Source organism: Carcharhinus amblyrhynchos, chromosome 18 (assembly GCF_965287045.1).
Source record: "Carcharhinus amblyrhynchos chromosome 18, sCarAmb.v2.hapA, whole genome shotgun sequence".
Classification (NCBI taxonomy): domain Eukaryota; kingdom Metazoa; phylum Chordata; class Chondrichthyes; order Carcharhiniformes; family Carcharhinidae; genus Carcharhinus; species Carcharhinus amblyrhynchos.
This window is the reverse complement of record NC_137341.1, coordinates 36,593,182-36,607,690: the sequence shown is the minus strand read 5'-3', so window position 1 is coordinate 36,607,690 and position 14,509 is coordinate 36,593,182. Positions and strand designations below refer to the sequence as shown.

At 41.4% G+C, this 14,509-nt stretch overlaps 1 protein-coding gene across 6 annotated transcripts in view; it reads right to left on the bottom strand.

Annotated features, from left to right (window-relative positions):
• trrap (transformation/transcription domain-associated protein) overlaps positions 1-14,509 on the bottom strand; it is a 219,792-nt gene that overhangs the window by 163,431 nt on the left and 41,852 nt on the right. For all 6 annotated transcript variants that reach the window (XM_080206827.1, XM_080206829.1, XM_080206830.1 and 3 more), the window contains 2 exons: positions 11,392-11,592; positions 2,248-2,399 (listed from right to left, as the gene is read on the bottom strand). In XM_080206827.1, coding sequence (XP_080062953.1) covers positions 2,248-2,399; positions 11,392-11,592 — 353 coding nt within the window. The remainder of the gene's footprint in view (positions 1-2,247; positions 2,400-11,391; positions 11,593-14,509) is intronic.

Below are 14,509 nucleotides of genomic sequence, written 5' to 3'. Positions count from 1 at the left end.
TGCTTTTGAAATCAAATTAGACTAACAACAAAAGATGTTCATCTTTTTGCTTCATTTGAGTAGTTATTAAAAAACACTACAACCTCCAAATGTACGGCAATAATTTGTTTATTTCTAATCTACAATTTGACCAAATCAAGATTTATATTCTTACACGCAACTAAACCTCTCTCAGGAGTTACAAAAGTTCTATTTGTGTTTATATTTCTGTGTATTTCTGTATTTATATTAAAGCTCAACTTTATCCAGGTTTTTCAATAATCAGAGTCCCATTCAAAGCTGGATCCAGTATGTCCAGTGCTTAGTTTGGACACTCAGCGCTGAGTAACTGCATTCTATCACAATTTCTGCACTTTGCCTTCTGGAAAATCCTCTCTAATTCCCATTTATTGGGAGGGAAGTATTCCACTGTCTACAGAGTTATTCACTTAAGACAAATGCTTAGCACAGGAGTGGTGAAAGGCTGAGCTCCATCACCTAACATTTTCCCCCAAAGTCATCATAAAACATCCCAGCATGTAATAGCATTCAGGTGATGGTTGTAAGTATCCCAATATTGGCGAGGCTGCTGGAATAGTAAAGCTACTGCAATAGGAGCACAGAATCCCTACTTTATACAATATGTTACGGTGTGTGTACTTAAAGAAAGGTAGGGTGGAAACATGCATCTATTTTTGCTGTAAATACTGATTTTGTGAAGGCTGATTCTGATTTCACAGAATCGCACAATACAAAATGAGACCATTTGGCCCTTGGTGCTCATGCTTATCCAATTAGTTCCACTTTCCTGCTCTTTCCCCATTTAGTTTCCTTTTCAAATATATATCAAATTTATTGCTGAGGATTAGTACTAAATCTGCTTCCAACATCCTTTTTTGGCAGTGCATTCTGGAACATAATTATTTTCCTTATCTCCCCAAAGGTACTGATTTCAGTCCTCTCATAATCAGTAGATACCCATAGAACTTCAGCATCCCTACGTTGCAGGAGACCATTCAGCCCATCAAGTCTGCACCAATTCTCCAAAAGAGCATCCCACCCAGGCCTTCCGCTCCTTTCACAATCCTCTTGTGTAATTTCTCTTCATCTCGGTTCTTAGTGGCATACACCTTATGTTGAAATTTGCCCCCGGTTTTATACTCCTCAACCAAGAAAAACATTCTACCCTCATCTATCCTGTCCATTTCTTTAAGTATTTTGTAGGTTTCAATGAGATCACCTCTCATTTTTCTAAACTCTAAGGAAGGCGGGCCCAGTTTGCTCCATCTTTCTTCATAAGACAGTTCCCATTATCTCAGGAACAAAGAACAAAGAAAATTACAGCACTGGAACAGGGCCTTCGGCCCTCCAAGCTTGCACCAACCATGCTGCCTGACTTAATTAAAACTCCCTACCTTTCTGGGGACCATATCCCTCTATTCCCATCCTATTCACGTAATTGTCAAGACACCCCTTAAAAGTCACTATCGTATCCGCTTCCACTACCTCCACTGGCAATGAGTTCCAGGCGCCACCATGTGTAAAAAAATCTGCCTCGTACATCTCCTTTAAAACTTGCCCCTCACACCTTAAACCTATGCCCCCTAGTAAATGACTCTTCCACCCTGGGAAAAAAGCTTCTGACTATCCAAGTCTGTTGTACCTTTGCTGCACTCTTTCAAAGGCAATAATACTCTGAGGTAAGGAGACCAAAACCGCACACAGTACTACAGGTGCGGTCTAATCAAGGCCCCACTACTGCCATACTCAATTAAATTGAAATTTAATTTGCTGGCTGAAACAGCTTTGTCTGGAATATGTTGTTAATTGAACATGCCCCAAATGTAAAAAGCATTTGGATTCATAACCATGTTCCTAAATCAGTTAAGATCATGCTTGTCATCCACCTCAGAACCAGGTATAGTGCAAACCATACTACAAAATGAAAAATAAATGTCTTTGGTTAATCTGCACAGTGCACACGCAGTCATTATATGCTGAATATAACCAGAATTATAATTATTGGTATTAATAGGAACAGGTTTTTAAAGTGACTAATAACATAAGAAATAGGAGACCCTTGAGCCTACTTCACCATTCAATATTGACCTTTTGCTTCAACTCCACTTTCCTACATGTTCCCCATATAAAATACAGCTTTCAATAATCCCTTTTTTTAACAAAAGACTCAAAGCAAAGCTGTAGATAATGCAGGGATTGAATCCACTTTTGCATTCAATAATTGAACGGAACCTCTGCTGACCGTACTTCGGATGGGCAAGTAGCTGGTAGAGTGAATGTTTATTATCATCCAAGCTCATCATTGCCACCAAGAAACATTTGATAACTTCCCAGGCCTGGCGACGATAATACGGCTCTGTATTGGCACTCTTCAGACAATCCAACGCAGTCTCAATTGCCTAAAATGAAAAGCAAACAGCATTTGTATTCAGAATCACTCAGGCCTCACTGAAAATTGATTAAAATATCTGTGGAATTCTAAGGCATATACAGCACACCTAAGCTACATTCAAAACATAAAGGACTGTGCATGCAGGGGTCCGTGCAGTCCCATGTGGAGGAGCACAGCCCCACAAGCAGTGGGGCGCAGCCCTAGATGTAATATCAAGGAGCAGATATTCTTAGCTCATTGCCAAACTGGTGCATGCATCCTCCACAAACAGGCATTAGTTTACTACTAAACTACATCGACCAGACATATCATAGAGTTTTTAAACCATCACAACAGCTTTGGCACTCAGTTGAGGCATTAACCTGGTATGCCTTGTCTCGATAATTAACGCATTCTCTAACAGGATAGAACTCTCTTCTGAACAAACTTTCAATGGGAAGTAAATCAAATCGGCCACATTCACATTAATAACATATTCATCCTGCCTCAACAGTTTGGCTTTCAAATATCCTTTTTACACAGCAGGCATGCATGATTGGTTTGCCTGATCTTTACAAAGGATTCTCCTCTCCCAATGCACTATACCTTTTGAAACATCGGGCAGCCATTTCAAAGAGGCCGATTCCATGATAATCACAAGAACGATTGCACTATTGCCTTATTTTTATTGCAGGAAAGCTCTATGCATCTCCTGTAGTTAGCCGATTTATAGCAAGGACAGTGACACATCACCACTTTGCTCCGGATACCAATTAAGCTGTGAAAGTTAAAACTTCTGACATGAGTAATCTTCTAAAACCATTAGGAAAAAACAACTGACTTGGAAAAATACTGCTCAAGCCAAATGATTCAGTCTTGAGTGTCTAGTCTGCATCTCAACACAACTCAATAAAATAAGATCCACATTTGGCCAAATGTGAGGACACACTCACATGCCTCTTTTCACTCTCGAATGTGCAGACATTCAAAACAAATAATAAATTTATCCATAAAAGTCACTGACAACACAAATTCAAACTACAAATACCAAGGCAGCAACTGCGTTGGAAATTTCACTTAAGAAATCACAGATAAGAAGTTTCATATTGTAGTTGACAGTAAACTGAAATCCTATTCACCTACACATTGGACAGTTAACATGAAATTGGTCAGCTAAAGTGATTTGTCCAAGTGAAAGCATGTCATTGAAAGACGAACAATTTGTCCAGGATGGAAAATATTTTCAAACTGGCAATTCAAGCAAGGCCCTGTTGTCATTGGTCAGTTGTTTAAAATGGAGATGATCTAATTAAACTGAAGTAGAATAATATCTTTAACAGCAATATGAGGCACTATACAAGTAATTCAACCTGCGACTGACAGCCAGATAACATACAGCACTGTGGTCAGCACTGCTAGCTCAGCGCCAGGAACTGGGTTCCATTCCCAGCTTGGGTCACTCTGTGGAGTTTACAAGTTCTCCCTGCGTCTGTGTGGGTTTCTTCCGGGTGCTGTGGTTTCCTCCCACAGTCTGAAAGACGTGCTGGTTAGGTGCATTGACCATGCTAAGTCTTCCCTCAGTGTACCCAAACAGACGCCAGAGTGCGGCAACTAGGGGATTTTCACAGTAACTTCATTGCACTGTTAATGTAAGCCTACCTGTGACAATAAAAAATAAACTTTACATTTTGCAACCGTCTGCAATACACTGCCACCATGGGATGAATCTTGTCTCTAACAGCTCACTGTGCAGAATCAAGTTCACATTAAATAAAACTAGTTCTTTAATGTACTTTGTTGAAAAGAAAGGCCCAGTTTCTGCTCAACGTGCCAGAGTCGTCACCAACAACATTTTCCTGAGCTGTTAATAGCATTAGAGACACATGGATCAGCATAAACTTCAAAGTGGCGTTTTAGTCAAATGATTCGGTACAGCATTATAGATTGGATGGAGAGCCATGTCCAGAGGTTTGACTGGATACATGGAAAGCACCATCTGTAACCCAATGCCTTTAAAAGAAGACACTAAAAAAGAAAGACAGATTTGCATTTCTACAGCACCTTCCATGACCTCAGGATATCACAAAGTGATTTAGTCACTGAAGTATTTTTTGGAAGGTAGCAATTTAGGAGACACTGCTGCCAATTTGCACACAGCAAGCTCCCACAAAGAGCAATGTCATAGCGACCAGATTATCTGTTTTTCTGATGTTGGTCAAGAGGTAAATATTGGCCAGGACTGGGAGGAAAAAAACTGTGCTGCTCTTCTTCAAAATAAGATCATGGGATCTTTATATGTCCATCTGAGACAACAGGACAGGCAGGGCAATGTTTAATGTCTCATCCAAAAGGCGACAGTTCAACAATGCAGCATTCCCACAGTGCTGCGCTGGAGCGTCAGCCCTCATTTTTTGTGCTTCATAGAATCATAAAAAACTTACAGTGCAGAAAGAGGCCACAATTCCACCCAGGCCCTACCCCCATTATCCCTACATACTTACCCACCAATCCCTCTAACCTACGCATCTCAGGATACTAAAGGGCAATTTTTTTAGCATGGCCAATCGACCTAACTCGCATATCTTTGGACTGTGGAAGGAAACCAGAGCACCCGGAGGAAACCCACGCAGACACGAGGAAAGTGTGCAAACTTCACAGGCAGTGACCCAAGCTGGGAATCAAACCCAGGTCCCTGGAGCTGTGAAGCAGTGGTGCTAACCACTGTGCTACCGTGCCACCCTTGAGTCCTGGAGTGGGGCAGGTGTGGAGACTGTGACTGCATTGGAAATCCCTCTTAGGAGATCGCAAAAGGTAAGTTTCACGAAGCAATTGACTGTAAACTAAAATCTAATTCACCCCATACATTGGGCAGTTAATATGAAATTATTCAGCTAAAAAGTGACTTTTCCAAGTGGCTATGTCAGTGAAAGGTGAACAATTTGTCCAAGAGGAAAATATTTTTAGACAGCCATTTCTAGAATCAGCCATCAGGTCTGATCATTAACTTTAATGAAAGGCCATCAAGATTTCTACGTAGTGCAGTCTTATCGGCAGACCACTGAAGTAGAGCCTCATTAATGCAGTAAAAATGAAAAATACATTTCTAACCAAAAAAAGCTCACTGTACTTTAAAAACGTTCCCTCAAACTACAGGTTTCGTGTAAGACAGATAATTTATTTTTTAAGCACCACCAGAATATCACTAAATGAAAACAACTGCTCTGCTAGCATCAATTCAATGTTTATGGGCTAGACTTTTTCCATTTACTACTGTGGTAAAATGGCAAGGTTCAAACACTAAGTACAGATGGCTTTTTTAAATTCTGTCCATGAATGCCACATATTTTATTACAGCAATTTACAAGGAGCAGCACTTTCAATCACTCTCCAACTCGTAAAGCTTGCCCATGGAATATGAAATACAAAATTCTAAATCAGCTTTTCAAACTGAGCAAGTATCCCTGTTTAGAAGATGACTTTTCCTTGGCAGCACTATTTAAATTTGCTAAGTGAAATTATATATTCGACAGTGCTACAAGAATATGGTGTCCATCTACTTATTACCACTTTGGCGTGGGGGTGGTGTTGGGTTTTATTTGTAAAGCAGTATTTTGATGTGAAACTTTCCCATTTTGTCCTTTTGTAGCATTAGAAATAGAGGCAACTACAAACACTAGGGCCCCAATTTTACCAGCATAGCTGTCCGAGGTTCATAAGATCCTGCCCGAGGCCAACCGTGAATGCCATTCTGCGAGCCTCGCCCACCCCGATTTTGGGGCAGCCATACTGGTAAAATCAGGGCCTAAGTATCAGCCTCCCACAATGTACAGGATGGAAATCATTGCATTAAAGTAAGAGATTGTCATAGAGCAGGGGCCCTTGAAATTTGTTCCAGGGTTAAGTAGTCAGCTATTATTTGACTGAATTGCTTTCTATTCTGCCAATGTCCTACTTTCTCAGAAGGCTAAGGAAATTTGGCACATCCACTACGACTCTCACCAACTTTTACAGATGCACCATAGAAAGCATTCTTTCTGGTTGTATCACAGATGGTATGGCTCCTGCTCTACCCAAGACTACAAGAAACTATGAAAGGTCTTGAACGTAGCCCAATCCATCACGCTAACCAGTCTTCCATCCATTGACTCTGTCTACACTTCCCGCTGCCTCCACAAAACAGTCAGCATAATTAAAGACCCCAAGCACCCTGGACATTCTCTCTTCCATCTTTCTCCGTCAGAGAAAAGATACAAAAGTCTGAGGTCACGTACTAGCTGATTCAAGAACAGCTTCTTCCCTGCTGCTGTCAGACTTTTGAATGGATCTACCTTGCATTAAGTTGATCTTTCTCTACACCCTAGCTATGACTGTAACACTACATTCTGCAGTCTCACTTCCTTCTCTATGAACGGTATGTTTTGTCTGTGTAGCGTGCAAGAAATAATACTTTTCACAGTATGCTAATACTGTGACAATAATAAATCAAATCAAACCAGCATTGTCAAGATTAAATGCGCAATGAGAACTGCATTACTAAACAACCTGCAACATTGATTCCAAAACACACGAACGAACAACAATTTCAAACCAGAGGAAGAATAGGGGTACATGTTCATAGCTCCTCAAAAACGGAGTCACAGGTGGACAGGGTGGTGAAGAAGGCATTTGGCATGCTTGGTTTCATCAGTCAGAACACTGAATACAGGAGTTGGGACATTTTGTTGAAGTTGTACAAGACATTGGTAAGGCCACATTTGGAATACTGTATGCAATTCTGATCATCCTATCATAGAAAGGATATTATTAAACTAGAAAGAGTGCAGAAAAGATTTACTAGGGTGCTACCGGGACTTGATGGATTGCGTTATAAGGCGAGGCTGAATAGGCTGGGACCTTTTTCTCTGGAGCATAGGAGGTCTATAAAATAATGAGGGGCACAGACAAGGTAGATAGTCAATATCTCTTCCAAAGATAGGGGAGTCTAAAACTAGAGGGCATAGGTTTAAGGTGAGAGAGAGAGAAGATACAAAAGTGTCCAGAGAGACAATTATTTCACATAGAGGGTGGTGAGTGTCTGGAATAAGCTGCCAGAGGTAGTAGTAGAGGTGGGTACAATTTTGTCTTTTAAAAAGCATTTAGATAGTTCCATGGGTATGATGGGTGTAAAGATATGGGCCAAATGCGAGCAATTGGGATCAGCTTAGGGGCTTTAAAAAAAAGGGCAGCATGGACAAGTTGGGTCAAAGGGTCTGTTTCCATGTTGTAAACCTCTATGACACTATGAATCAAAACAGGTTTGCTAGATTAAACCCCACTTTATAAAACCCTTACTCATAACCTAAATATTTTAAATGCCCAATACATAAAATCAAGTTAGCGCAAAACTGAACAAAGTATGCTAGCTACAAAATCTTGTCAAAGTTTTTAAAAAGAATACGTTTCGTATCATTGTAAACTCTTTTGGCCGTCACTAGTTATTTATATTTTCCTAAAAAGGTGTGATTGGTGATGCTCTCGACTCCTTCATACCTTAAGTAAAAGCTCACAGAACAAGTACAAAGAATTAACCTTCCAGACAAATATCAGCAAAATTATTTTATTTTTGAACGACGCACTGCCTGATATATACTTGATCACCAGACTCCTCAAAATGTTTCCTCTGGTACTGAACGCACTGCAGAACCTTGCTTTCAATTACTTCTAGAAAGCTGCAAAAATGACAGCAATTCACAAACCTTTCTTTCAACCCCTATGATTCTAAATTCCTCAACACCATCTGAGAAGACCTTCACCAAACTAGCACTTTTACAAAAATATATATCCTAATTTACAATAGTGTGTACACTTCAAAAAGGTACTTCGGCTATAAAGTACTACAAAGGCACTCTACAATTTACTTCTGGCAATAAAGTAATATTTTTCATTGTTTTTGTAGTAAAATAGTCGAACACCAAGTACACAGTGAGGATATGCAGGCTAGAAAGATGTAGCATCATATTCCATCATTTCTGAGTTAGTTCATCTCACTAAGGACACAACTAGCTGAGACACTGCCCAGTCGGGGAGGGGGAAGAAAACAGGTAACTTTCCTGGTCTTCACTGCGCTGCACAAAACACACACGCACGAACAGCTGGTCAGGACGTGATCAGCACCTGTGATCACCCAGAGTTGGAGCCTAAGCATGAAGCGTGATCAACCGGATATGGATTGGCTCACGATCAACACCCTGGAACGAAACCCACCACCCATCCTCAACCCCCCTCCCCCCCAGAAACAAAATACCCTAGCAGCAGGAAAGGAAGGAGGAACTTGCTATTCAAACAACAATGTTATTTAGGTCCGAATGCTTCACCCAATCCTTCACAATTCAGTCATTGAACAAGATTTTTCCAACCTGTTTTCCATTTTACACAATTAAATAATTGACAATAATAAAAGCAAACATGTGCCCCTGTGGCCTGAGGTGGCGGAAGTAGTAAAAGTGTGGGAAAAATTATGCACATCAAGTAAAGGTCTTAAGACTCATTAAGGATAGATTTTAATACAACTACAAATAGATTATTGCTTGGAAGCAGTTTTGAAATTAGGGAACTAACAGTGGTCCTGCAAACCCATTCCAGCTGTGGGATTCCTCGCAGGATGTTCATGTTCAACATAGTCCAAAAGACAAGAAAGCAAAAAATTGAAATGGTTGTCACCTGTGCCCCCTTGCCTCGAATCAGTGCACAGAATCTGCTCAGTCATTTCCTTGTTCTTCCTGTCCTAACACATGGTACATCAACTGGATTTCATTGTAATCAGTATTTTTTGCCCTTTCATCTCTGCAAGCCCTGTGCCTCCCCTCATTTAGGTCTCAACAAACATTGTTCCTTTGGGCAAGCACCCAGTCACTGCTATCCGTCAATGCAACTGATAGCACGCCCAACTCAAGTTTAAGAATTCAAGTCCCACTCCACACTCTAGAGTACATAATCTAGGGTGACACTTGCAGTACAGTACTAAGGGACACTGCATTGTCACAGATGCCTTCTTTCAGATGAACTGTTAAATCAAGGCCTCATCTTCCCCTCGAGTGAATGTGACTGCTCCCATAGCAATGTAAGGGAGCACATTCTCTCTCCCTCCCTCCTCTCCCCACTTCCTCATGCCCTGGCTAGCACTTATCCCTCAGCTGCCTGGTGATGCTACTGTACCCAATTCTCACCACACCGTGGCAGTGTAACAACTCCACATTGAATACATAATGCTGCACTCTAATAAAACTACAATATAGTTTAAACATAGTGCCATCAAGTGGCTGAAATCAATGCGGCAAGGTATTTCAAAGCATAGGTACATACAGAAACTCAACAACATGAACACTACAGTATAATTCCTGCTTGATGTGGCCATTTTCATTGTACAATTGGACAATAAACACCACAAGGAGAGAAGGGCTGAGAGAAGGTGAACATGTAAGAGCCCCTGTGTCCAACCTTTGATGCTAAGAGTGAATTGCCGTGAGCACAACCTCTTAAAAAATGCTAAAATCTCAGGCTTTCCTCAACATTACAGCAACAGAACAGCATGGAAGTCTGTGCTTAGGGTGGGGTGTGGAGCATGGGGGAGGAAGAACAATGAAAACAAATCATCAAACCTTATAACGACTGGGAAACATGTATCAAGAGTTCAGACATCACATCAAATCAATGCTTCGTCAAATATTTCAGGCGTCAAGAAGCAATCATAACTTGAAACATGTATGTGCATTAGGAATGCAAGCGCTTTAACTTTGGGCTGCCACTGAGCTGCTGAAAGAATCACAGAATCCCAACAGCAAGAGACCATTCAGCCCACTGGGCCAGCGCCAACAATAATCCTACTCATGCCCTATCCCAGTAGCACACATTTATCCTGCTAGTTTCCCTTGACTACCCTAAATGGCAATTTAGCATGACCAATCCACACATCTTGTGTGAAGGAGCACCCAGAGGAAACCCAAGCAGACGTGGGGTGAACGTTCAAATTCCACAGACAGTCATCCGAGGCCGGAATTGAACCCAGCTCCCTGGCACTGCGAGGCAGCAGTGCTAACCACTGTGCCACTGAGACAGATCAAAAGTGAGCAAGTCATACAAACACCGAACAGTGAAAGTCAGGCATTACAGTGAAAGTCATGATAGAAAATCATGCATTATTTTAACACCTTTCATGATCTCAGGACATCCCAAACCAAAGTACAGCCAATGAAATTTCTGAGGTTTAAAGTTTATTTATTAGTGTCACAAATAGGCTTACATTAACACCACAATGAAGGTACTGTAAAAATCTCCAAGGCACCACACTCTGGTATCTTGGGTACACTGAGGAATAATTGAGCATGGCCAACGCACCTAACCAGCATGTCTTTAGGACTGTGTGAGGAAACTGGAGCACACGGAGGAAACCCACACGGACACTGGGAGAATGTGCAGACTCTACACAGACAGTGACCCAAGCCAGGAATCTAACTTGTGTCCCTAGCACTGTGAGGCAGCAGTGATAACCACTTGCCACCGTGCCGTAGTCACTTACACAAGGCAGGGTATGTGACAGCTAAAATGTACACTGCAATGTCCCACAAACAGCAATGGTGACCACATTGTCTGTTTTTGTGTTGTTATCTGAAGGATAAATATTGCCCAGGACACCAGAGACAATTCTCTTCTGCAAATAGTGTTATCAGATCTCTTACACCTACCCCCATCAAAGGGCCTCTTTATAACAACTCATGCAAACGGCTGCACCTCCAACACTGCATCACTCCCTCGGTGTTGCCACTGGGAGCCCTGATCTGGATTTTAGTTTCAAATCTCTGGAGTGGGACTTGAACCCATAACTTCGATTTGGAGGCAAGAGTGCGAACAAACTGAGCCACAGTTGACGATCAATTTGAGAATACTGCAATCGATAGCATGGCCCTCATTTTGATGACCACAGAAATCTAGAGACTCACAAGCCACACATTTCCTATTGATGCATTTGACTGTAGAAGTCTCACCTTCTCCATAGGAAGCTGAATAGATGCCTTACAGTCAGAAAACTCGGCTGTAATGCTTGGTCCCTGGACTTCGGTAACAATGTACTGCAATTTCTGGGACTCCTTGAGCATCTTCCGGTTGCTCCCACCAAATTTGCCCAGCACACGGTAGGCCACATGGGAGATACTGTCAGCTGGGTTACGCAAGGTGCGCCATAAAGCCTGCCCAAAAAAATTAAGGAAACATTTTTCACATTAATCTATAGTTTCGTAATTGTTACAGCTGGAGCTTGTGCAGTCTGACATTTGCTCAACTTTGAGGAAGAATAACAGCACATCATGTTATCACATTACAGCCACAGTGATTCTGAGACCTGGTGTGGTAAATCAGAGGGAGCCACCCAAGACTCCTTAAATCCCAGCAACCATCCCGTTCAGCACCCGGTTTGTAGACCTGGAAATGTGGAGAATCTGCTGTTGAAAAAAATCCCCAGCATACAATCCACCAACACTGGAGGACAAAGTTTGAGGACAGACATGAAATCATAGCACAATGCAGCACGGAAGGAGGAAACTTTTCAGTCCATCGTGCCTGTGGCAGCTCTTTGAAAGAGTTATCTAATGAGTCCCACTCTCCTGTCCTTTCTCACCTTACAATTTCAACCCAGAAACCCCTTCCACCCCCCATGTGTTTATCCAAGTTCCCTTTTGAAAGTCACTACTGAATCTGCTTCCAACACCTTTGTGGACAGCATATTCTAGATCACAATATGCCATGCCTAACATATTCCAGGTTTTAAAATGCTCCCAAGGGATAGATAACATAGATACAAGTAGACTGTTTGATTGGATTGCAAACACACATAACTAGAGAATAGAAGTGAATTTATTGCACTCAGCTAGAGTTCTGGGCATATTGAGTGGCATTCCAAACAAATGGAAAGTAAATTAATCGCTATTAAAGAGAATAGGTTAGGAAATGTGTGTATGACAGACTGTTGTATGAAATATGGGTGTTAACTGAAGCATTAGGGCAACGGGAAGCTGAGCAAGCACATGAGGGAAACTGGATTAGAAGGATATGGAGGATGAGGTGATTCTGGGAGGAGGCTGGTATGGAACACAGATTAGTTGGGCTAGCTGACCTGCCAATTCTTTGTAATAATAAAAGCAGGCCGGAGTATGAAATAAAAACAGATGCTAGAAATATTCAGGTAAGGCATGAAGCTTTGGGTAGATGCTCAGAGCTGTGCGAAATGGAGGTTGAGGAGTGGGGGAGGGAAAGAGAACAGGAATGGAGAGGAAAAAATCTTTCCTGAAGAACATGAGGCAAATCAGGCCGAGCTTTGACAACACACTTTATATACAGTTATGAAAAGGGCACAGCTCATGAGACAAACAGCCTCTTTTCACTTTGACAAAGCTTTGACAAAAGGTCGTCTGGACTCGAAACGTCAGCTCTTTCCTCTCCTTACAGATGCTGTCAAACCTGCTGAGATTTCCCAGCATTTTCTGTTTGGGTTTCAGATTCCAGCATCCACAGTAATTTGCTTTTATCCAGCCTCTTTTCTCGTTCCACGGCCTAATGCATTTCTCACATTCACTAAAAGCTTGTGTAATTGCAGATTGTTAACGAATGTCTTTAAATGATACATCTCAACATTAGCAGTTTAGCAATTGAGCCCAAGCTCCTGACTATAATGCATGAACCTGGGCTCCTTAAACCTTTCCTTTCCCAGAAAAGAAAATGAATCAAAACTTTCCTAAATTGAGGAAGCTTCTATCAAACTCAAATTGTTCTTCATGAATACCACTAGTATTCTCCTCCAAATAACTCTTCAAATGCAACTGCAACACAGTCAAAGATCTGAACAGCATTGCAGTGTAGCAAATTAACTGTTATTGAACTCATTGCGTATTATTTACTGTGACCCATGTATTTCATGGCCTTTAAATCTTTTTGAAGTGGTTTGTAATTCTGAACAGTAAACACTATATAAAAGGCGATAAGAGCTACAACAGCAAGGGGCATTAGCAAAAACATCACAGCAGGAGATTCAACCAGACCGCAGTTCAAATTGCGACATCATTCTCTTCTCCGAGTCTGCTGCAGTTGCAGCTATATTCGGTGGGCAGAAAGACAAAGCCAAGTTTTTGGACAATCTCAATAAACTAAGAAAAGATGATGATGATGAAATACATTAGCTGAAGAATGATTTGAAGAAAATGTCATTTAATTGACCAATTGAGCACCCAAAGGCGACTAGCTGAGGAATCAAGGTTGTCTAGCAAGTCACTGACGTCCATGTCAAATCAGGGGCCACCTCAACAATGAAGGATAACGAACAACAAATTAGAGACTCAATTAGGATAATTGGGGTTCAATTTGGGGTGGCGGTGGTGGGAAACAGATAGACCAACAGAAGATTGTTGTGATCTATAACAAATCACCTCATTCAAGAAATAAGCTGGGAATCCTGATGCCTCATCAAATATTTGGTTGATTGAACAGTTACAAAAAGAGTGAGAGATTGAGCGAGATGGTTAACGAGAACAGAAGTAAGAAGTCTCCCGACATCAGGTTAAAGTCCAACAGGTTTATTTGGAATCACGAGCTTTTGGAGTGCTGCTCTTTCACTACGTGAGTGGATTCAACTCACCTGATGAAGTGCTGCCTGTGATTCCAAATAAATTTGTTAGACTTTAGCCTGGTGTTGTGAGACTTCTTGCTCTGCCCAGCCCAGTCCAACGCTGGCATCTCCACATCATGAGATCAGAAGCGGGAGAAAACAAAACCTTGAAAAGGTTACACTGCTCCTGTGCAAAGCAACGGTCAGGAAAGGCCAATGTTGCCCTTGCAAAGGTGAACAAAAATGACTGTACACGTCAAATTTGGAATATGAAAATTCTGACAACTCTGAAGAGAGGTCATCAAGCCGAAATGTCAACTCAGTTTCTCTCTATAGATTCTAAGCACAAATCAAGAATTGACTAACTAATAGACAAGAGTGTGTCAAGGAAAAGAAAGGATCATTCTGGGTAAGCAAATTAGAACAAGTGCAGTACCACACAGATTAGTGTTGGGGTCTCAACTATTACAATCTATATTAATGACTTGGACGAATGGAACAATTGTATC